Consider the following 23,630-nt stretch of genomic DNA (forward strand, 5'->3'; position numbering starts at 1 on the left):
GACCCCACGCCTTTCCAAGCTGGGAACCAGAACCAGGGAGCCCTCGCCGCACCCCCCCATGGTACTGCCTCCAAATCAAGGCTTGAGTCCCCACACAGGACAGCGACCACCCTGCAGGAAGCCATGTGGGCTGTGCCATGTAGAGGCTCCCTGCTGACACCCACCTCTGCTGGGCCAAGGGGCACCCCACTCCCATGTGCAGCCCCTCTCTCACGCAAAGAAAGTCCCAGCCCCTCCCCGCAAGAACACCCCACAGCTATACTTTCCTCAGATTTTTTTATTATTATTATTATTATTTACATGTTTTTCCTTAAGCTTTGGGGCCTCGGCTTTGTACAACACCTGGCAGAGCCCCCTCTGACTCCCAGCACCCGGAGAACCCCCTCCAGCGAGGGGGGGAGCAGCAGAGCATGCTGGGAGAAAGAGGGGAGGGGAAAGACAAGGGACCCATCTAGTGACCTGTAGTGGTGTAGCCCCCTACGGAAGGGAAGGGGGAGAAGGACGTGGATTGCTGGTTTTTAATGCAGCCTTGAGACTACCGGGGGGGTGGGGGGGGGCTGTGTTAAGGGGAGGGAGGGAATCCAGTATTCTCCCTGTGGCAGAGAGATCCTGCCCCTCCTTGGAAGGGGAAATAAATACGACCCCCCCCCACCCCTGCTGACTGCAAGCCTCCCTATCATGTGACAGACAGGGCAGGAAGGATTGTGCTCTGCGAGGGGGGGAGGCGGGGTCCTGGTGTGTAACTGACAAAGTGGAATGATCCAGACCGGAGCAGCGACCGCACATCCCTAGTTGGCGCTGGGCGGCTTGTAGGGCTCCAGGAGGAGGCTGGAGAAGGTGTTGACTTTGTCGGCTCCTCGCACCTCGTGGGGCAGCAGCGGCAGCTTGACGATGTGGAAGTCTTCGTACAGGTCCTCCATCTGCGGGGGGTGGGGAGAGGTGAGAGAGAACCAGCCTCCCCCCACCCCCACCCCAGAGGGGGCACAGGCTCTGTGGTCCCATTTGGCCGTTGGTCTCTCTGCTCAAGGGGCTTCGCTGCTTGGTGCCATGGCCCCACCACGAGCTGAGCTGAGGCCTGACAAGCTGTGTCACACGCTGGCACTGGGCAGCAGAGCTGGAGGCCGGATCGGGGGGGGGGGGGGGCTGAGCTGCTACGCCAGTGCTCGGTCTCATGTCGCAGCAGGGAGGGTTAAGGCCCCCAGGGCTGGGCTGGCAGACGCCTGGAGCCACTGGAATCCATAACAAAGGGGTTCTGGCTGCTGGGACACCTCTGTACCCACTGATCTCAGCCTCCCGTGCCAGAGAAGGAGCCTACTCCAGCCCCTGGGGGGTGGAGTTTGAGAAGGCTGGAAGCTGCCCAGTGGGGAAGGCGGGAAGGGGAGGTAGAGAAGGCCATGAGGAGCCCAGTCCAGGGGCAGGGAGTCTGCTAGAGGGAACCCAGAGGTATGGGTCCAGGGGGAAGCTGCCCAGCCCCCTCCCTACCTGGTCGAGATATTTGGACTGGATCTTGTGCCGGGCCTCGCACATCTTGCAGGGCTTCTCCGGGTCCGGGAATACCAGCTGGTTGACGATGATGTTGTGGGTGTCGATCTTGCACTTGGCCAGCTCCTGGATGAGGCGCTCGGTCTCGTAGAGTGACAGGAACTCAGCAATGCAGACGCAGATGAAGGTGGTCTGCTCCTGCCGGGCGGGGGATGACACTGTTACTCTGCTCTCAGGGCCCTTCCAGGACCCCCAGCGGGGAGGGGGGGTGGTGGTGTTGGGGGAGCACTGTTAGCCCCCATTTGACAGAGGGGGAAAAATGAGAAACCAAGAATCGAAGAGATCTGCCTAGGATCACACAACACATCAATGGCAGAGCTGGGGATAGAACCCAGGAGTTCTGGCTCCCAGCTCTCCTACTCTAACCTGCTGGCCCTACTCACTTCCCAGAGCTGGGAACAGAACCCAGGAGTCCCCACTGCTCTTCCCACTAGACCATGCTCCCTTCCCAAGGCAAACAAAGTACAAAGCTAATGAGAATCTCACCCCACTGACCTGTATGCAACCTTCTCCCAAAACCCATGTCACTGATTGAGACCTGCGCAGGAAACACGCACAGGAAGAAGAGTTTGTTAAGGGAACTTAAAAGCCAGGCAGGCTCCCAAACCAAGGACAGCATAGCTTAAGAGCAGATTTAAAATGATCTTTTCTTATGCTTAGTTGGGAAGTTCTTTGGGGCAGGGGCTATCCGTCTGTCCTGTGTCTGTCCAGCAGCCAGCGCTGGGGGTGCTACTGCAAAACACTAAATAAATACACACAGTCGCTTTTAAAAGAAAAGAGCTTTCCCAGGCAGGATTAGATCAACAGGCCCACCCAGCGCCCTGTCCCATCCCCGCTCCCAGGATGGGACCCACCGTGTCCTCTTGCCCAGGGTCACTGCTGCCACACTAGATCCCACCAATGGTTCACCGGATCCTCACCTGTGTGTGTGGGGGTCCTAACCACCCAGCCCACATTGCTCAGTGGCAGGGGAGGGAAGAGGTTAAATCAGAGAAGACTGCACCCGTGGGGGTGGGGTGGGAAGAGAAGGGATTCCTGCCTGACCCCACCAGGCAATCAGCGTCTGCCCTGCAGCATCCAGAGCTGGGAGCAGCAGATAATGGGTGAGAAGTGACACGGCCCCCGCCCGGCCCTTTGCTTTTCAGGGCAGACAGATGGTGGCAGACAGGAGGGTTCCCCCTGCGGCAGCGAATTCCACAGCAGCCTCGCAGGAATGCAAAGGGACTGGTGGGGCTGGGTTCACTGTCGCCCCAAGGGGCGTTGGCAATACCAGGTCTGATGCTCAGTTGCATTGTGCTGCTGGAGCAGCCCAAAGGGGGCCTTAAAAAGGTAGAAACTCCTCCTCCCTGCCCATGCACACCTGTGTGGGGTGGCTGGAGTATGCTGCCTTATTAGGGTTGCCAACCCTCCAGCATTGGCCTGGAGTCCCCAGGAATTAATATTAGTCCTTAATTAAAGATTATGTCACGTGAAGAAATCTCCAGGAATACATCCAACCAAAACTGGCAACCCTATGCCCTATAGCTATTCTCTGCTTCCCGGAGCTCATAGGAATCACAGCACCAACTAGAGCAGCCTCAAGGCTTCTCTAACTTGCACCAGCAGGGCCCCCAATAACGCAGGGAGCACAAAAGTGACCGGAAGCCGTGTCCTTCATCCCTGCCCCATGTGCAGGAACAAAGGGACCAGGAATCAGCCCAACTCTGTCAGACTCCAGTTTGCATCAAATACCAGACAGAGCACCTTTCTCCAAAGCCTGTTTGCAACTAGCCTTGGGCTAGTGCCAGAGAACTGGAAATTGACCAACCAAGGGGGTCAAACTGACCGGTCCAGTTTCACTGTCCCAAAGGGAGGGACAAACAAATGTCAAGAGCGCCAATGGACTGCTGAGATGTCTGGGTGACAGGTGCTGCAGGGATGTTGCCATCCCAACCGAAAAGATCCCTCCCCTTCCTACCCAATCCTGGCTACTAACACTTGAAGGAGTTTTTCCCCCTTGATGTAGGGAATCCACCTCTCCGGGAGGCAGTAGCTAGGTCAATGAAAGAATCCTTCCCTTGGACTACACATGTTGATCTCACTCCAGTACTCAGGGCGTCACATTTTCATAGCCCTGTACGACACAGTTAGGTCTAACTTTTGGGTGTAGACTGGCCTGGGACTCAAGAAACTAGGCTCTCCCCCAGGCTCTGCAACAGAGCCCCGGGCAAATCATTTAACCCTCTTTGTGCCTCATGTGAAAATGGGGCGGGAGCTTCCCCCCTTCCTCGCAGGGATGCTGCAAAGATTGGATCTGAGCCCATCACAACAGATTTCAAAATAGGTTCAGCTAAACAGGAACAAAGAACACAGAGTTCATCAGGAACAGCTGGTGTACTTTAAATTTGCATCGTACGTTAATCCGCGTTAACTCGCAAGTGTAGACAAGCTCAGGCCACAAGAGCCAGGTAAGAACGTAGACAGAGGCCTTAACTGTAAGCTCTTTGATACCGTTCAGAGAACGGCCATGAGAGGAAAGGGGTGGAAAACATGCCTTACAGTGCTGGCCTCAAGGAGTGAGTCTATTTAGATTAAGGAGAAGGCTAAGGGCTGACCTGATCACAGTCTGTAAGTACATCCCTGGGGACCAGATCATAGAGCTTTGTCTGCTAGACTGAACTGCCCAACAAACTCCAACAGCTGGATGCGGAAGCTGGAACAATTCAGATGGAAAGGTGGAGGCATGGAGGGTAATTTATCACTGGAAGAACTTAATAAGGGCTCTGGTGCATCCTCCATCACTGGCAATTTTTAACTCTTGACTGGCTGTTTTTCTGCTCTAGTTCAGACAGGAATGAATTCAGGCCGGTGCCCTACAAGTCAGACTAACCAGCGGTTCTCAAACCATGTTAATAGAGTTGCCAGGGCTGGCTTAGATTTGCTGGGGCCCAGGGACAAAGCCCAAGCCCTGGACAGAGGGACTAAGGTTATAGGCCCCCTGCCTGGGGCAGTGTGGCTTTGGCCCCCTTTCCCCCCGTGGTGGTGGGGCTTGGGTGGGCTCAGGCTTTGGTCCCCTTTCCTGGAGTCCTGTCGTAATTTTTGTTGTCAGAAGGGGGTCGTGGAGCAATGAAGTTTGAGAACCCCTGGACTAGATGATCACACTGCTCCCTTCTAGCCTTAGGATCTATACGTGTAGGTCCCAGCACCCAGCACAATGGGGCCGGGTCGGGGCCTCTGGGTGCTACTGGAATACAGACAGATACTAATTGTGACAGTGTCTAAGCACTACGTGCCTTGAGTCTTCACTGCGTTCTGTGCGGGTGCTGGGCTCAGACAAAAAAGGCAACGATGGACCCGCCACTTCCCCCTTGTTGAGTTCTTACCGGGTCTTTGAATTGCTCGCTCACTGACCGGATGACGGGGAGCGTCTCCTCCAGCTTGGAGGCCAGCTGGTCGGCATTCATGTCCCCCAGGCCAAGCATGTTACACATCTGGAGAGAGACGGGGAGGGAGGCAGGGTTAATAGTGATTCAATGCCACAGCTCAGCTCAGAGAACCGGCCAGTAGCTAGCGCTCCGAGCCCAACAGGGCCATGAGCTGGATGCAGTCCCACGGCAGGCTCAGCCAGCTGGACCCCAGGACGGGGTGTCCCATAGCCCCAGCCAAACCCAACCTGACTTACGCCAGAGGAATACAGAGCCATACCCATGAGGGCCCACGCCAGATCAGAGCCGTTGAGTGCGACACACCATGACCCAAGCCAGAGCAATCGAACGCTGCACACCAGGGCCCAGCCCACGGTCTAGCTCAACCCCACCCAGATCTAGAAAGAAAGCTACTTGCCGAGAAGAACCATGCAATGGCTCCCCAGCTCCCTTCCCCACTTACCTGAGATATGAAGGGGCTGATCTGGTTCTTTATCTGCATCAGGCGTCCCAGGCCCCGCTCCACGATAGTGGGGAAGTTGAGCAGTCGCAGTGTGTGCCCAGTAGGGGCTGTGTCGAACACCACCACGGAGAAATTCATCCCCTTCACCAGCCTGTATGTGCCAGACAGACATTAGCACCAGGGTTGGGAGCAAAACCCCACTCAGCTCATTCCCACAAGACTCTGGGGAACCCCCCTTCCCTTCTCCCTAGTGCTGGTAAAAGGTGTCAGACTATGCAAACCAGTCTCCCGCCTCCCTGGCTGTAGTATATATCAGAGGGCTCTGTCCTCCCTCCCTCACCTTTGGAGGTGATCTTGTCCTGCATAATGGTACATCCCAGAGCACCTCTCTGTAATGGAAAGGAGGACTTGTGGCACCTTAGAGACTAACAAATTTATTAGAGCATAAGCTTTCATGAGCTACAGCTCACTTCATCAGATGCATGCGGGAAGTGGTGTGGGCCAAGGGACATGCTGGTCGCCCTTCCCGCATCCCCCATTGGCCTGTAGCGGCAAACCGTGGCCAGTGGGAGCCGCGATCGGCTGAACCTGCGGACGCAGCAGGTAGACAAACTGGTCCGGCGTGCCATGGGTTTTCCCTGAACAAGCAGCAGACCGGCTTTGAGAACCACTGGCCTAGAGTGCCCTTCCACGTGCAGGGGAGGGGCTTGTTCTCCATATCTCCCCTCCCTACTGTAATAAACTCACACTTGGGTAACTAAGTCCCCTAGATAGGCCCCCACACAGGCTGAGCAGTGGCACCTAGCGGGGAGTTCACCCTCTGTGGTCCTTTCCATGCTTGGCACAAATTGGCACAGTGGGTGGCACAGTGGGTGGATTCCCAGAACTCTGGCCACGTTAGACAGGAGCTGGATGGCTCAATCAGCTGTCAGATGGGGGTGGATCTGGACTGGGATTGGCTACCTAGAATTTCATTCCCATAGTCAAGAGTCCCAGGTGAACTACACGCTGCGGAGGGAATGGGTTTTGCTTCTGCTTGGTTTACATTTCCAAATGCTTCGCTGAGAAGCCTTTCAGAGTAGCAGCCGTGTTAGTCTGTATTCGCAAAAAGAAAAGGAGGACTTGTGGCACCTTAGAGACTAACCAATTTATTTGAGCATGAGCTTTCGTGAGCTACAGCTCACTTCATCGGATGCATATAGTGGAAACTGCAGAAGACATTATATACACACAGAGACCATGAAACAATACCTCCTCCCACCCCACTGTCCTGCTGGTAATAGCTTATCTAAAGTGATCACTCTCCTTACAATGTGTATGATAATCAAGTTGGGCCATTTCCAGCACAAATCCAGGTTTTCTCACCCTCCGCCCCACCCACACAAACTCACTCTCCTGCTGGTAATAGCCCATCCAAAGTGACCACTCTCTTTACAATGTGTATGATAACCTGGATTTGTGCTGGAAATGGCCCACCTTGATTATCATGCACATTGTAGGGAGAGTGGTCACTTTGGATAAGCTATTACCAGCAGGAGAGCAAGTGTGTGTGTGTGTGTTTTTTGGGGGGGGGGGGGGGGGCAGAGGGTGAGAAAACCTGGATTTGTGCTGGAAATGGCCCAACTTGATTATCATACACATTGTAAGAAGAGTGATCACTTTAGATAAGCTATTACCAGCAGGAGAGTGGGGTGGGAGGAGGTATCGTTTCATGGTCTCTGTGTATATCATGTCTTCTGCAGTTTCCACAGTATGCATCCGATGAAGTGAGCTATAGCTCACGAAAGCTTACGCTCAAATAAATTGGTTAGTCTCTAAGGTGCCACAAGTCCTCCTTTTCTTTTTTTGAGAAGCCTTTGTGATTGTTCTCAATAACTGTAATATTATGATCGAGCCTAGAGGCCCGAGCAGAGATCAGGGTCCCACTGTGTCAGGTGCTGCACAGTGTGGGAAGCCCTGCCCCAAAGAGCTTGCAGGGCAAACAGAAGAGCTGGACAAGGGAAATGCTCTTAGTTCCGCTTTACAGCTGGGGAACCGAGGCCCTAACAGCCACAGCCACTAGCCCGTAGTCACAGCAGACACCTCGGGCAAATAGAGGTCTTGAGTTTATGCCCTGTCCATTAGGTCATCCCTCTGACCCTGCCAACAGCTACGCACGCAGAGTCAGCAGGTGAACCCAGATCTCACAGGCCCAAGCATGATGCCATGCGGATGTGGGGGGGGAAACGTATCCACCTTGAAGACCTATAGCCGCCTTCTGACTATAATGGTACACTCCACCCCCTTGCTGATGGTCTCTTACCCCCCGTCCCATCCCCATGTGACAGATGTGCAGCCACATTGCTTAACACACTACAGGAAGGTGCTCAGACCAGTGACAAGTGCAGTATGAGAACCTATATAGAAGACAGTCCTCTTTCACTGACAGATGGTCTCATTCCCACCCACAGTGCTGTAATCGTACATTCTAGTGACCCTCATCTATAGGTGGTCTCAACCCCTGCCTTGACAGCACATCCAACCCCTTCTCCTTTCCCCACATAATGGTACATCCCAACCCCTCCTCCCCTACCACAGGTAGTCTGTCCCCAACCTCTCCTCCTCTGTGATAGGCGGCCTGCCCTTGTCACCCTTTTGTCAGATCTATTCCAACATCAACTAAGCTTCCCAATCTCTTCAGGCAAGTATCATGGGCCAGTGCCAGGCTGCCGAGCTCACCTCATCACCTCCGCATAGCTCATGGCCTCATCGATGCCGGGGAAGGCGCTCATGGCCTCCTGCATCATTTTCTTGCCCATGCTCAGCATGTTGTCCTCCTCAAAGAACTCATCCGGGAGCTCAGCCACCCCCAGGCTGGGGTCGATCTCCTGGGGAAAGGGAAGAGAAGGGGGCAAGCATTTAGCGAAGAGTGGCCTTCGCTGTCCAAATGATGGGAGACTTGTTGGCTCAGCACCAGCTCTTGCCTTCCACATGAGAGCATGACAGAGGGGAGATGAACACATTTCAGAATGCCTGATGGGTTAGAACAGGGGCTAGGAACCAGAGCTGCTGGATTCTATTCTCTGCTCTGGAAGGGGAGTGGGGTCTAGTGGTTAGAGCAGCGAGAACTGGGAGCCAGGACTCCTGGGTTTTATTCCCTGCTTTGGGAGTGTGGTCTAGTGTTTTGAGTGGTGGTGGTGGTGGGGGGAACGGGACGGACGGGCTAGGAGTCAGGACTCCAAGGCTCTAACTCTTGCCTCTGAAAGGGAAGTGGGGGCTAAAGGCTGAACGAAGGGAAACTGAGTCAGGACTCTTCCCCCTCTCTTCCCAGTTCTAAGAAGCTTGATCGCGTGGTTAAAACAGGCAACTTGGAAGCAGGACTCCTGGGTCTGTCACTGCAAGCACTGGGGGACTCCGCTCCAGCCCTGCATGTGGCAAAATGAGCCATTGGAAACCCATCCTCTTCCTCCTTCCTCTCCTGCCCCCTCCCCGCCCACCAGCCCTAACTCACCATTGCAAACAGGTTGTCATAGCCCTTGACTTTCGTGGGGACCTTGGAGAATTTCTGGTCGAAGGCATCAGAGATGTTGTGGGCTGGGTCGGTGGAGATGATGAGGACGCTCTCGCGCACCTTTGACAGCTGCACGGCCAGGCTACAGCTGTTGCGGGGGACAAGTCAGTGGGTGTGAGAAGGAGAATAGCTCTGGGAAATCCAAGGGGTTGGGAATAGCAGGAGGGGTGAGGCGTGGGATAGGGGGGCAGGGGGCACTTTCAACTCTCCCCTGCAGGAAGCATCTCACCCCCCCTGCCCAGCTGCAATGGTAGATTCCGGCTCCCCTGCAAGTAGTCTGTTCTCCTATTCTCCCCCCCCCCCAGCATACTGGTACATACCAAGTACACCAGTAGAAGAGTCTTGTTCCTTGGTGCAATGGTATATCCCAAGCACTCCTCACAAGTTATCCCCCTCGCCACCCCCATAGTAATAACATGCCCAACCTCGCTATCATGGTACATCCCAACCCCTCTAAACGATCTTCCCACACCTCTCCCCTACACAATGGTACATCCCAACCCTTCTAGCCTACAGGTGGTGTCATTCTCCCTATATACTGCCATGGTCCATTCTATTGGGCCCTCATCTACAGGCAGCCGCAAACTGCCCCCGTGATGGTACATCCAACCCTTCCTAGGGGCCTCGACACTCCCAACCGTCATCCCTCCCTCTCCAAAGTAATGGTACATCCCAACCACTCCCCCTTCTCTCTACATAATGGTACATCCCAACCCCTTCAGGTGGCCTTCCCAAGCCCCAACCGCTCCTCTTCCCCCCCCCATAATGGTACATCCCAACCCCACAGGTGGCCTTGCCACCCCTTCTTCCCCCATAGTGGTACAGCCACGCACGCTCTCAGGCCCTCCGCCAGCTGTAACAGTCTAACCCACCCCCCTCACCTGCAAGTGGTTTTGCCCACTCCTCCCTTCCCCCCCACGAAGATCCACTTGAGGCTCCGCTGCTCGATGATGTTGCTCAGCGTCGGCTCCAGCGGTTCCACATCGGGGGCGTCCTCGAACTCGTCCGCCTCCAGCCCCCAGCCGGACCCCGCCGCCGCCATCTTGGAACCGGCTCACGTGACTCGGTGCTGCGCCAGACCATTCGCGGAGGAGGAAGCACAGAGTGAACACGCAGCGACAGAAGAGGGAGCTGGGCCGCCCTACCCCGTCACGCTCGCCGTACTGTCCCCCGCAGTCTACAGCAATGGTACAGTCCGACCACGCCCCCTCATCATCTGACTGGGTCACACAACAAGCCCGCCCATCCTGATTTTGCCCGGAAAAGTTCCGCCCCTTTGCCTCCTCTGATTGGTCCCTACGACATCTGCCTTACGTGATTGGGCTAAAGAGAGGGGAGTTGATTGGTTCGTTGGATTATAGGGCGCCGACAGCCTCACTTCCACCCAAAGGGCTCCTGATTGGAGTCGAGGGTCACGATCTGGCCGATCATTGGCCGTGGTGCCCGCCATTCCCCCGGAGCGCGTGCCGGACCAGCGTACCTTACGGGCACGCCCTCGCATTCCCAGCGTGCCTTGCCCCGGCGAGTTCCCGCAAGCCCCTGGGGCCGCAGAGCGCTCGCTCGCCCGACCCCCGCTGGGGCTTGTCCCGTCGTGCCCCGCGGCCGGCGCTGGCTCTTCCCGACACCCCCCGGGGCGCGGCGGCCTCCGCGGACAAGATGGCGGCCCGAGGGGGACGGGCGGCGGCGGCGGCGGCGGCGGCTCCGCAGGGCCCGGGCGGCGTCAACATCTTCGCCAACGACGGCAGCTTCCTGGAGCTCTTCAAGCGCAAGATGGAGGCGGAGCAGCGGGGGCGGGAGGCGCCGGCCCAGGGGGGGCAGGAGGCAGCGGCCGCCGCCGGGACGGTGGGGCCTGGGGAGGAGCCGGTGGCAGGGGCGGCCCCGGGGGACTCCGGGACTGAGCAGCAGCGGCCCCCGGAGGGGAAGAAGAGGAGCGGGAGCGCGCTCAGCTTCGTAAGGACCCGGGGCCCCGCTTCCCCGCGCCTCCCCCCGACCCCGCTCCCCCCTCCGGCCTCCACCCCCTGGGTCCTCTCCCATCCCATCGACCCCCAGCCTCCCGCTGCCTCCTCACACCCCCCCCGCTCCCCCCTCCGGCCTCCACCCCCTGGGTCCTCTCCCATCCCATCGACCCCCAGCCTCCCGCTGCCTCCTCACACCCCCCCTGCTCCCCCCTCCGGCCTCCACCCCCTGGGTCCTCTCCCATCCCATCGACCCCCAGCCTCCCGCTGCCTCCTCACACCCCCCCCGCTCCCCCCTCCGGCCTCCACCCCCTGGGTCCTCTCCCATCCCATCGACCCCCAGCCTCCCGCTGCCTCCTCACACCCCCCCCGCTCCCCCCTCCGGCCTCCACCCCCTGGGTCCTCTCCCATCCCATCGACCCCCAGCCTCCCGCTGCCTCCTCCTCACACCCCCCCTGCTCCCCCCTCCGGCCTCCACCCCCTGGGTCCTCTCCCATCCCATCGACCCCCAGCCTCCCGCTGCCTCCTCCTCACACCCCCCCTGCTCCCCCCTCCGGCCTCCACCCCCTGGGTCCTCTCCCATCCCATCGACCCCCAGCCTCCCGCTGCCTCCTCACACCCCCCCTGCTCCCCCCTCCGGCCTCCACCCCCTGGGTCCTCTCCCATCCCATCGACCCCCAGCCTCCCGCTGCCTCCTCACACCCCCCCCGCTCCCCCCTCCGGCCTCCACCCCCTGGGTCCTCTCCCATCCCATCGACCCCCAGCCTCCCGCTGCCTCCCCCCGACCCCGCTCCCCCCTACGGCCTCCACCCCCTGGGTCCTCTCCCATCCCATCGACCCCCAGCCTCCCGCTGCCTCCTCACACCCCCCCCGCTCCTCCCTCCGGCCTCCACCCCCTGGGTCCTCTCCCATCCCATCGACCCCCAGCCTCCCGCTGCCTCCTCACACCTCCCCCCGCTCCCCCCTCCGGCCTCCACCCCCTGGGTCCTCTCCCATCCCATCGACCCCCAGCCTCCCGCTGCCTCCTCACACCTCCCCCCGCTCCCCCCTCCGGCCTCCACCCCCTGGGTCCTCTCCCATCCCATCGACCCCCAGCCTCCCGCTGCCTCCTCACACCCCCCCCCCCGCTCCCCCCTCCGGCCTCCACCCCCTGGGTCCTCTCCCATCCCATCGACCCCCAGCCTCCCGCTGCCTCCTCACACCCCCCCCCGCTCCCCCCTCCGGCCTCCACCCCCTGGGTCCTCTCCCATCCCATGGACCCCCAGCCTCCCGCTGCCTCCTCACACCCCCCCCTGCTCCCCCCTCCGGCCTCCACCCCCTGGGTCCTCTCCCATCCCATCGACCCCCAGCCTCCCGCTGCCTCCCCCGACCCCGCTCCCCCCTACGGCCTCCACCCCCTGGGTCCTCTCCCATCCCATCGACCCCCAGCCTCCCGCTGCCTCCTCACACCCCCCCCGCTCCCCCCTCCGGCCTCCACCCCCTGGGTCCTCTCCCATCCCATCGACCCCCAGCCTCCCGCTGCCTCCTCACACCTCCCCCCGCTCCCCCCTCCGGCCTCCACCCCCTGGGTCCTCTCCCATCCCATCGACCCCCAGCCTCCCGCTGCCTCCTCCTCACACCCCCCCCCGCTCCCCCCTCCGGCCTCCACCCCCTGGGTCCTCTCCCATCCCATCGACCCCCAGCCTCCCGCTGCCTCCTCCTCACACCCCCCCCTGCTCCCCCCTCCGGCCTCCACCCCCTGGGTCCTCTCCCATCCCATCGACCCCCAGCCTCCCGCTGCCTCCCCCGACCCCGCTCCCCCCTACGGCCTCCACCCCCTGGGTCCTCTCCCATCCCATCGACCCCCAGCCTCCCGCTGCCTCCTCACACCCCCCCCGCTCCCCCCTCCGGCCTCCACCCCCTGGGTCCTCTCCCATCCCATCGACTCCCAGCCTCCCGCTGCCTCCTCACACCTCCCCCCGCTCCCCCCTCCGGCCTCCACCCCCTGGGTCCTCTCCCATCCCATCGACCCCCAGCCTCCCGCTGCCTCCTCCTCACACCCCCCCCCGCTCCCCCCTCCGGCCTCCACCCCCTGGGTCCTCTCCCATCCCATCGACCCCCAGCCTCCCGCTGCCTCCTCCTCACACCCCCCCCCGCTCCCCCCTCCGGCCTCCACCCCCTGGGTCCTCTCCCATCCCATCGACCCCCAGCCTCCCGCTGCCTCCTCACACCTCCCCCCGCTCCCCCCTCCGGCCTCCACCCCCTGGGTCCTCTCCCATCCCATCGACCCCCAGCCTCCCGCTGCCTCCTCACACCTCCCCCCGCTCCCCCCTCCGGCCTCCACCCCCTGGGTCCTCTCCCATCCCATCGACCCCCAGCCTCCCGCTGCCTCCTCACACCCCCCCCGCTCCCCCCTCCGGCCTCCACCCCCTGGGTCCTCTCCCATCCCATCGACCCCCAGCCTCCCGCTGCCGCCTCCACACCCCCCCCTGCTCCCCCCTCCGGCCTCCACCCCCTGGGTCCTCTCCCATCCCATCGACCCCCAGCCTCCCGCTGCCGCCTCACACCCCCCCCGCTCCCCCCTCCGGCCTCCACCCCCTGGGTCCTCTCCCATCCCATCGACCCCCAGCCTCCCGCTGCCTCCTCACACCCCCCCCGCTCCCCCCTCCGGCCTCCACCCCCTGGGTCCTCTCCCATCCCATCGACCCCCAGCCTCCCGCTGCCTCCTCACACCCCCCCCTGCTCCCCCCTCCGGCCTCCACCCCCTGGGTCCTCTCCCATCCCATCGACCCCCAGCCTCCCGCTGCCGCCTCCACACCCCCCCCCGCTCCCCCCTCCGGCCTCCACCCCCTGGGTCCTCTCCCATCCCATCGACCCCCAGCCTCCCGCTGCCTCCTCACACCCCCCCCGCTCCCCCCTCCGGCCTCCACCCCCTGGGTCCTCTCCCATCCCATCGACCCCCAGCCTCCCGCTGCCTCCTCACACCCCCCCCTGCTCCCCCCTCCGGCCTCCACCCCCTGGGTCCTCTCCCATCCCATCGACCCCAAGCCTCCCGCTGCCTCCTCACACCCCCCCCCGGCTCCCCCCTCCGGCCTCCACCCCCTGGGTCCTCTCCCATCCCATCGACCCCCAGCCTCCCGCTGCCTCCTCACACCCCCCCCTGCTCCCCCCTCCGGCCTCCACCCCCTGGGTCCTCTCCCATCCCATCGACCCCCCAGCCTCCCGCTGCCGCCTCCTCACACCCCCCCCCGCTCCCCCCTCCGGCCTCCACCCCCTGGGTCCTCTCCCATCCCATCGACCCCCAGCCTCCCGCTGCCTCCTCACACCCCTCCCTGCTCCCCCCTCCGGCCTCCACCCCCTGGGTCCTCTCCCATCCCATCGACCCCCAGCCTCCCGCTGCCTCCTCACACCCCCCCCGCTCCCCTCTCCGGCCTCACCTCCTCTCTTTCTCCCCCCCCCCCCCAGTCTCTGGCCTCCACCCCCTAGGGCCTCTCCTATCCCATCTACCCCCGCTCCCCTCCCTGGCCTCAATGCGATCTCTTCTCCTCCTCCCCCCTCCCCCCCAATTTCTGGAGTCTCTCTTACACTGCTCCCCTCCCCCTGTGGCCTTCCCCTGATCGTGCTCTCCAGCTGCAATCTTCTTATCTTCCTCTAGTTCCTATGAATCGCCCCCCCCCTTACATCAACACCACCAGCCTGCTGCCCCATGTTCTCTGGAGCCTCCCCCACCGACTTCTCCTTCCTGTCCCCCCCACCATTGTTCTCCCCTAGGGCCTCCACTCCCCATTCTCTTCCTCTACACCCCACTTTTATTTTTCCTATCTCCCCTGGGACCTCAAACCCCCAGTCGCACTCTCCTACCCCATCCCCTGGGAGACCCTGACCCCCTTTCTCCTTCCTTTTCTTCTACTTCTTCTCTTACCCATTATGGGGCTTTACACCTGTTCTCTTGCTTCCATCCCTCTCCTCTCATTCCCAGGGCCTCCCCTGCTCTCCCTCCCGCACCCCCCCAGCCTTTACTTCCTTTCTCCTCCAGGGCCTCATTCTCTCTTATCAGCCCTGTGGACCTCAAACTTTCCCATCCCAGGGGGGCCTGTGCCCAACTCCCAGGAACCTCGTTTTACTGTATAACTCTCCCCCCCCCCCCCCCGGCACCTGCCCCATCACTGGAGGTTGCACTCTTCTTCACTTTCTCTAGCACATCTCTTCCCCATGATATTTACTCCTGGACCACATATCCTGCTAGCTTCCCTATCCTTATTCTCTGAGCCTGCAGCCTTCCCTCTCTTGTCCCTCTTTGTGGGGTGCTGTTCCCTGCCACTCACTCTCCTGGTCCCCCTGCTGCTTTAGAACCCTCTGCAAGTGAGGAAACCCATATTTCCCATCCTCGTTCCCTTTCCATAATGGGGGGGGGTCTCCTTCCCCCTCACTGGGTGTCCTTATTCCACCCACACTAGGAAGCAAGTTCCCTCTCTGAAGGCAACTTCTCCACCCCCCACATGAAAAGTTTTTCCTCCTCCCTGGCAGTGGCATTTCTTCCTCCCTCCAATGCCTGGTGGTAGGTGCCCCAAACTTGATTTGTCTCTGGAATGTCCCCGGGAGAAGCTGTGCATGCATCTCACAGAGGTTATCCTTTTCCATCCCCTGCTCGCACAGCTTCATGGATTACTTTCAACTAGTTGGCTGTGCGCACGTGCCAGGACCAGGGGGGAAAATGTTAGTTGCTGGAGTCCTCAAAGTTTCTTCTGTAGAACTTGAATGGCCAGTCCTGGGCTCCAGCTGATCTGGTGTGTGCTCTGAGTGCCCATTAAGGAATGAAGTAATTACTAGAGCTTGTACTTCATCAAGGCTGTCCCCTTATCAGATGGCTAATAAATCCTTGGAGTTTATATAGCGCTTCAGATCATTGCAGTGCTAAGTAGCTAATTCTGAGCACTACTTAGAGGTAAGTATTATCCCTGATTTTGACCCAGGGAACAGAAGAGATACTGCAAGCAGACTAAAGCTCTCTTGGGCTAGTAGCAAAGCTGGATTAGAACCTGGTAGGCATGACTCCTGCTCGCTCCCAGTCCAGAGTTGCAGTCCTATCTCTAACCACTAGATCATACCCCCTTTAGATGTGAAAGGCAAACCCACTGTTCTTGGTTACCCGCCCCTTGCTTTAATAGCTGGCCCTCACTGCCTTGAAAGCCAGTTGAGCTTGGAGAAGTTAGAGCTTTGTGTGCAATGGTCAGTGCTGTGGAATTTAAGGTTGTGGCAGGTTTGTCAGCGTGGGACTGGGGACCAGGAGCTCCTGAGTTCTAATATCCACTGTGCTGCTGACTCTGTGGCCTTGGGCAAGTCCCTTACTCTTGCTTCACAGATTTGAGAGAATATGAAGCAGTAAAGGGCCCACAAATGCTATGAGCTATTGCTGATACTTGTGGTATTTATCAAATAGAGACTCTAGATGAAGCTGCTTTCTAAGGAGAGTTTTTTAGAGCTACAGAAGAAACTTATTCCAACAATGACATTTTTCACTTCCTGGCATGTGGGTGGAATTATGTCTTGCTGATTATTTTTTTTTAACCCCCTGGATCTTTACATCTTAATTGACTACTCTTCAGAGTAATAACAGGTTTCAGAGTAGCAGCCGTGTTAGTCTGTATCCGCAAAAAGAAAAGGAGTACTTGTGGCACCTTAGAGACTAACCAATTTATTTGAGCCCTGTTTGCACTGAATAGTGTGCTTCCTTAACAGTTATTAGCACTGTTTCCCTGTTGTGCTTGGAAGCTCGTTAGCTGTAACTTCTGAAGATTGCAATGATGCTAAAGCAAATCCCCTGCCCTGCCATTACAATATCTGGGTCACTGGTCAAACTATGATGGGCTAAATACATCTTGGGCCCTGTCCCCACAAGAGTTTGAACTATGCTAGCTACAGCAAAGGTCAGACACTGTTGTAGCGAGCTGGATGGGGACAACAAAAACTGAGTGAGAAAATAATGTTAAAGAATAACTATTGCCTTTCCCAGTTGTCTCGGGTACTGGCTGTACAAGTGGTGATAGGTGTGCGTGAAAACTGCAGTGGTGTTTGCAAATGTTAAACGGGTTCAGAGCCTTACCTGCTTTGGGCTTCAGCATTCAGACCTGGCCTCCGCAGTTATTACTCCTCCTCTTCCTTCCTACAGTGCTGGTCACTCACAGTGCCCTTTGGAACCCCCTAGCAGAGGACATTGAATAGTCAGTAAGGATAAGATTTTTGTCAAGGATATTTTTCGTAATCGTCAAGGACACATCACGGGCAATGAAGAAAAATTCACTGAAGCTGTGACCCATGACTTCTACCAAAAATACCCATGACAAAACTGGGAGCTCAGCTGCGGGGTCCCCACACTGCACGCAGCGGCTAGGGAGCTGCGGGGTACCCCTGCTGGGCGGCACGGGGACCCTGCAGCTCCTGGCTGCCACAGGCTGAAGTCACAGATTCCATGACTTCCATGACCTCTGAAAAAATCGTAGCTTTAATAATCAGTAGCATTGCTGGCCATCCTGGTGCCTGCTTAATGCATTGGATAGGACCTGATTCACCAAGATATTAACATTATTCTGTAATGAGGCTATAAATATGCAAAAAAGTTATTTGTGTGTCTGTGTACCTTGCTGAATCGGGCCCTAACCAAGGTAAAGCTGTCTGCTCTATGGTGTTCAGGACAGGCTTTGGTACTGTGTTTTTCTATTCCCTTCATGTTGAATGCCACCTTACTGTAGGGCTGTTAGCGAGAGCTGTTTAACTGCCTTTTAGAAAATAGCCACCCCATAGGATGAATTTTGCACGTTTACTGGTTCTAAACCCTATTTTGGGGTTTCATGTGCAGGCCAGTGAGTGTTGGAACGTAGTACAGTAGATCTCTGAAAACTGGACCTGGATGATGATAGAGGCACAAATCTGATCTCCCTTATGTGGAGCTAACAGCGCTTTTATTCATTGTAACAGCAGACCATGTTTTTCTGTTTGCTAGGGAACTGTATGGACTGAGAAACAAAAACCCATTTTTCCTCTGCCTGCCCTAGCTCAGGATCAACAGGGATTGTAGAGAATGAAAATCCAAGTGCAAAGAGTTTCCTGCCCTTTACTTTTATGTGTATTAATTGGTTATGAAGTACCAATTGCACGCATTGTGCTGTAGAGCCCTGCCTCCATGCTGTCACATTCCTAGCACATGTTGGGACTGGCAGTGAGGGAGATGGGCTGTCACTCAAGGCTTGCAGTATTATTGCAGCTTGGCTGGAACAGGAGCTGGGATCTCCTTTTTTGGGGTAGGAGGAAGCAGGGATTTCATGGCCTCTTGCCTTGCTCGAATGCCCTTTGAATAGGGTGATCCAAGGAATGGAAAACCTGTCTTATGAAAGGAGACTCAAGGAGCTTGGCTTGTTTAGCCTAACCAGAAGAAGGCTGAGGGGAGATATGATTGCTCTCTATAAATATATCAGAGGGATAAATACTATGGAGGGAGAGGAATTATTTAAGCTCAGTACCAATGTGGACGCAAGAACAAATGGATATAAACTGGCCATCGGGAAGTTTAGACTTGAAATTAGACGAAGGTTTCTAACCATTAGAGGAGTGAAGTTCTGGAACAGCCTTCCAAGGGAGGCAGTGGGGGCAAAAGACCTATCTGGCTTCAAGATTAAGCTTGATAAATTTATGGAGGAGATGGTATGATGAGATAACATGATTTTGGCAATTAATTGATCTTTGACTATTCGTGGTAAATAGGCCCAATGGCCTGTGATGGGATGTTAGAGGGGGTGGGATCTGAGTTACTACAGAGAATTCTTTCCTGGGTGTCTGGCTGGTGAGTCTTGCCCACATGCTCAGGGTTCAGCTGATCGCCATATTTGGGGTCAGGAAGGAATTTTCCTCCAGGACAGATTGGAAGAGGCCATGGGGGTTTTTCCCCTTTCTCTGCAGCGTGGGGCGCGGGTCACTGCTGGAGGATTCTCTGCACCGTGAAGTCTTTAAACCATGATTTGAGGACTTCAATAGCTCAGACATAGGTGAGAGGTTTATTGCAGGAGTGGGTGGGTGAGATTCTGTGGCTTGCGTGGTGCAGGAGGTCAGACTAGATGATCATAATGGTCCCATCTGACCTTAAAGTCTGAGTCTCTGAATCTGACTATTCATACTTCTGCAGGCTGCAGAGCAGGAACAGGAGCAGGGTTTCCCCAAGGCTGTGGTTGGGAGTCCCAGCAACCTACCTGACTGGATGTTGGCCATGAAAGAATGACTCTTGGAGATAATTATTCTTATGCAAAATGTCTGTCTTCCGCTGACTTTCTACTTAGCTAATTACAGAATGCACATAACCTCTGCTTACATCATTGCATAAAAATAATACCCCACTAGCTTTATAAGCTTGATACAGAGATTTCTAGAGTGCCCGGAGCACTTCCTCAAGTCTGTGAAAATCCACATTAATACTACACATGAGGCAGTAGTTTAACAGCAGATAGGTTTAGGGAGCTTCATGTGACAGGCTGTGAAATGCTCAGCATGCCCTATTGATGATTGCCAGTGTCTGACGGTGAAACCACTTCAGGCATATTTGAGGTGGTGGAAGGGGATGCATGAGGCTCGAAAAATGAAAGCTTCCTGGGGGGACAGCCCTGCTGTAATGGCTCGTATTGGGATGGGGAAGAACTCTGGGTTAGGATTCCGATTCCCTTGGCATCTGCTTGCGGTTGGATTAAACCAAACGGTGCGTCGGTAGCTAGCTGTTGGAAGTGCGTTTGTCTTCTCCAAGCATCTGTGGCTGTGGTGGGGCGCAGGCTGTAGGTAACGCTTGGCAGCTTTATTCTGAAGAAGAGGCGTGACGCGTTAAGATGATCTAATTGAAGGACTCCCTATTCCATTATATAGTGGGCAACATTACCCTTGCAGCTGCCAGGGCTCGTATAACGGTTGCAGTCTTCTGTCCCTTCACCCAGGTGGGCAAGCGGAGAGGTGGCAACAAACTAGCCCTGAAGACAGGAGTGGTAGCAAAGAAGCAAAAGACCGAGGAGGAGGTAAGTGGCGGAGCCAGGGTTGCCTAGTGGATAGCGCACTGGACTGGAACTGGGGAGACCTGGCTTCTGCTCCTGGCGTTGCTTTGCTGGGTGCTCTTGGGCAATTCATGACCCTTTGTGCCTCCATTTCATTATCTGTAACATGGGGTGATACTGATCTTTAAGTGCTTTGAGATCTCTGGTGGGAAAAATGTTAGAGAAGAGCTAGGGATGACCACAGAACCTCTGTTTTACAAACCAACTGGGAACCGAAGAGTTCATAAATGTGGTGGTCTCAAAATGACAGTTTCTGGTGCATAAGTTCAGGATTGTGCCCTGCATAGCTTGATTGCTTGTCCTTCAAACTGCTGCAAAGCGGTTTCCAATGCATTGACAGCATCGGAATGTGAAGGAAGTTGATGATGATCTTCATCATTATGTGATTTCCCCATCTGACATGGAGGGGGAGGTGTTTGTGTAACTGGTCATTTGTAAGATTGGTGTTGTAAAACGCAGGTTCTACTGTGATTAGTGATGATAAACATTCTTGAAAAAAATCAGTCCAAGAGCATATCTGGGCAGCGGGTTCTGGTGTGAAATGAGTTCTGAGTGAGTCAGTTCCTATGCTGCTTGGAGGAGACTTCGAGCCACCATTATGCTTGCCTATTCTGGGGCTGGGTTAAGGGAGACTGAATAAGAGTGTCTACATGGAGCGTTAGCTCAGAATAGCTATTCTGGGCTATTTGCCCTTGTATTGAAGCTGTTCTGTCTATGTGGACACACCCAAGTGTGGAATAAGTGGAACTACTTCTGTTTAGATTAATCCACTTCCAGTGTGGTAGTTCTGGGCTATTTCCCTGTGCAGACAGAAGAGCCTCTGAGCTGCTCCAAGTTACACCGTTTCCCATGGCCCTGGGAAGCAGAGAGTATCTGCAGTGCTACCTAACCATGCTCCTGTCCCACACCTCGGCTGAGGGCAGGGTGGGTCATTGGAGAGCCCTTGTGGTAATTGTACACCAGCGTCCTGTGCAGCTGAGATTCGCAGGGAGTCACTTGTGGGCACTTTAAACTGTCAGTGATGAAAGGGGCTTCAGTATAACAGTCAAGGTGTGTATGGGATTAAAACAGAAATTTGGATGCCAGGTCTCCTGGGTTCTATTCCTGGCATGAGAAGGGGGCTCTGGTGCTTAGAGCAGAGGTGGGACAGGGAATCAGGATTCTTGGGGTCTGTCCCCAGCTCTGGGAGGGGCGGGTGGGGCCTAGTGATCAGAGTTGGGAGTAAAGATTCCTGGGTTCTAGTCCTGTCACTGGCTTGCTGTGGCCTTGGGCAAAAGTCTTCCTGTCCATGTCCCTGTTTGGGATAACTGCTGCTTTACCTGGTGAGGGTGTTGGCAGGTAGCTAATTGGTGTAAAGCCCTTTGAAAACAAAATCCACTCAGTGCATGTGTTTTGGTTACAGCCTTTGAATTTCCCCTTTCTCTCTCTGCAGGTTTTGACAAGTAAAGGAGATGCCTGGGCCAAATACATGGCAGAAGTGAAAAAATACAAAGCTCACCAGTGTAGCGATGATGACAAAACAAGACCCCTTGTTAAATAGCCCTTCTTTCTGCTGACTTCCGTGAGGACGCTCTGTTGTACATACTTATTTAAAACAGCGAAGGAGGGTAGCTAGTCACTGTGAACTTAACACAGCTGTTTCTAGCATTGGCTCCAATGGATGGTTCCCACAGACGTTTTTTATATACCCAGGCGCACCGAGACTTTCATTAGTCTGTCGTTTACTTAGTTTTGTTTTTCGTTGGTTCCTTCTGGGAAGTACGGACTCTGAATTAGTTGTAGCTTTTATTTTTTTAAAAGAATCCAAACTAGTGGAATCCCGACAATGTTGTATATTTCCGCGGCTGTCAAAGCAAAATCTAATCACCAGCTCTCGCATGTGAGATACAACTCGCTTCCACATCTGTACACAACCACCACCCCTGCTCTTCCCTCTCACCCACTGAGGACTCCAGCCGTCTCAGCAAGTTGAGCTTCATACTAGCTAACTTTGAGTAGAAACTCTAGGCGGTAGAGGGTGGGCGTCAAACTCCATTATTAAAAGTAAATGTGGATGCCACAGTTGCGTTTATTCATTAAAGACCTTGGATATTTTTAAGCTGCTCCTGCTTTGTTGGGTGTCTTTGATGCTGGTGCTGCATTCCCTGCGGCTCTGTTGGAGGGTTCCCAGTTGGTTCCTCGCGATACCTTTGCTCCGTTACCCTTCTCAGCGTTTTCAGGACCAATCAAGAGTTACTGGGTTACCGTCTCATGTGGTGGTTTCTCTCCCCAGTTCCTTCACACAACTTCAAGCGGTTTCAGACTGCCCGATCACTGCCTGCCTAACAAACTCCTGCGACTGCGACCCCCAATTGCTACCTGTGGAATGGGAGGGGTGTTTCTCAGAACTGTCCGAGTGAATGGGAGGCCTGTGGTCGCTCCTGTAAGCTAAGCAGCTTGAGACTTGGCACTAGTGGGTGGTCTAGTGAGGGTCAGGGATGTGTGTGGGGAGGGGAAACGGACCTAAGTGTTAAAAACTTGCTACTGCTCCTGAAGACTCCAATCAGCTGTGGCAAAGCCTCTTACAGCAGCCTGATCACAAATGGGCCATGTCATCCTGGTGGGGTTTGCACTCAATCGGAGTGGCTGAGTGACATGGGCCACAAGCCTGGCTGGAATTCAGACCCCTGGCTCGCTGCAGCTGCAACCAAGTCATTTCAACTCTCTGCCTTTTCCCCTACTCACAAGATATTTACATCAAAGTTGGGGCAGGAGAGTTTCTACAGTGCTGTGACATCTTAAACTCCAGCTGCTGGCAGTGGTGAAGGCTGTAGGTGTTGCTAGCATGATCTGCCAGTTGGAGGCAATTGCAAACTAAATATCCACCTGTAATTAAGTGATGGCTTAAAGGCAGGGCCTGAAGCTTATACCCAGCTGCTTCAGCCTAAGGGTCTCTGCTCTGGGCCTTTATTTCCTCAAGTGTGGGATCAAGTTGGGTTTAAATCTCAGGCCCATTGTGCCATTTTCAACCACTTGCCTTCAGCTGGCTCTTCTCATCTGTTCACAGTGAGCAGCTGGAGATGCTCCTACCTAGCAGCACCTTTGAGGAGAGAGAGGTGCAGTTGCCAATTAATCCTGGAATATTTTGGAGCCAGATTTTCCCCATGAATGGCTCTTGCCAGGAGGAGCTGGGGAAAGAGTGTAGTTTCCGATCAGTGTATCTTCTCTACCAGTCAGGGGGAGGGGGAAGCTGGATCCCTTAATAGGTAGAGATGAGTGACATGAATCTCTTGGGCCAGGTTCTATTTAGTGTGACCTGAGGCTTATAGCAGGTACCCTAGCTGACCTATCCTACCTACGTAAGGCTTTAAGTGAACGGCTGGGCCTTGGAGCTGCTGTGACATATCCCCTGTGGCTGTCCACCTGATTTATCACTCTTACGGGCCAAGCTCAGAGCTGCTCACAATTTTTTCTTACCAGATTGGCTGTTTAAAATAAACTCTTGTTGCACATACTGCTGTGGCTGTAGGCCTGTTTCACAGGAAGTGTTGCTCTGTTTTCTGTCTGTTTTCTGTTTTGCATGTGTAATTAATTAGCTGTCTGCTGCCAATAAAGCCATTCACAGATACAGCTACTGTAAACAGAGCAGGAGCATGGTAAGCTGTTGGCTACAGC

At 55.9% G+C, this 23,630-nt stretch overlaps 2 protein-coding genes across 4 annotated transcripts; one reads left to right on the plus strand and one right to left on the minus strand.

Annotated features, from left to right (window-relative positions):
• Window positions 1-259: 259 nt before the first annotated feature.
• Window positions 260-10,169, minus strand: GET3 (guided entry of tail-anchored proteins factor 3, ATPase). Its single transcript, XM_073319108.1, has 7 exons — window positions 9,841-10,169; window positions 8,900-9,047; window positions 8,128-8,276; window positions 5,410-5,560; window positions 4,905-5,012; window positions 1,483-1,680; window positions 260-920 (listed from the first exon to the last, which is right to left on the minus strand). The coding sequence occupies exons 1-7, from the start codon at window positions 9,999-10,001 to the stop codon at window positions 789-791; spliced, it is 1,047 nt and encodes a 348-aa protein (XP_073175209.1). The 5' UTR covers window positions 10,002-10,169; the 3' UTR covers window positions 260-788.
• A 349-nt stretch (window positions 10,170-10,518) lies between these two features.
• Window positions 10,519-22,078, plus strand: TRIR (telomerase RNA component interacting RNase). 3 transcript variants are annotated; one of them, XM_073319110.2, is made up of 4 exons: window positions 10,519-10,909; window positions 15,351-15,451; window positions 19,795-19,940; window positions 21,409-21,513. In XM_073319110.2, the coding sequence occupies exons 1-4, from the start codon at window positions 10,616-10,618 to the stop codon at window positions 21,420-21,422; spliced, it is 555 nt and encodes a 184-aa protein (XP_073175211.2). In that variant the 5' UTR covers window positions 10,519-10,615; the 3' UTR covers window positions 21,423-21,513. The 3 variants fall into 3 exon arrangements, with proteins under 3 accessions (XP_073175211.2, XP_073175213.2, XP_073175212.2); XM_073319112.2 differs by having other exon boundaries at window positions 19,863-19,940; window positions 21,409-21,498; XM_073319111.2 differs by lacking the exon at window positions 15,351-15,451 and having other exon boundaries at window positions 19,863-19,940; window positions 21,409-22,078.
• Window positions 22,079-23,630: the final 1,552 nt, after the last annotated feature.

The sequence above is a fragment of the Lepidochelys kempii genome, chromosome 20 (genome assembly GCF_965140285.1).
Source record: "Lepidochelys kempii isolate rLepKem1 chromosome 20, rLepKem1.hap1, whole genome shotgun sequence".
NCBI classification, from domain to species: Eukaryota; Metazoa; Chordata; order Testudines; family Cheloniidae; genus Lepidochelys; species Lepidochelys kempii.

What these genes read in the sequence shown, in the direction of transcription:
- GET3 (XM_073319108.1), bottom strand. Translation starts at nt 10,001, where the DNA reads ATGGCGGCGGCGGGGTCCGGCTGGGGGCTGGAGGCGGACGAGTTCGAG. An exon ending in AGCTATGCGGAGGTGATGAG is followed by an intron (nt 5,561 to 8,127) that starts GTGAGCTCGGCA and finishes TGGCACATACAG; the next exon opens with GCTGGTGAAGGGGATGAATT. An exon ending in GCGAGCAATTCAAAGACCCG is followed by an intron (nt 1,681 to 4,904) that starts GTAAGAACTCAA and finishes CCCGCCCGGCAG; the next exon opens with GAGCAGACCACCTTCATCTG.
- TRIR (XM_073319110.2), top strand. Translation starts at nt 10,616, where the DNA reads ATGGCGGCCCGAGGGGGACGGGCGGCGGCGGCGGCGGCGGCGGCTCCG. An exon ending in GCGGGAGCGCGCTCAGCTTC is followed by an intron (nt 10,910 to 15,350) that starts GTAAGGACCCGG and finishes CACCCACACTAG; the next exon opens with GAAGCAAGTTCCCTCTCTGA. An exon ending in CCTCCCTCCAATGCCTGGTG is followed by an intron (nt 15,452 to 19,794) that starts GTAGGTGCCCCA and finishes TCCATTATATAG; the next exon opens with TGGGCAACATTACCCTTGCA.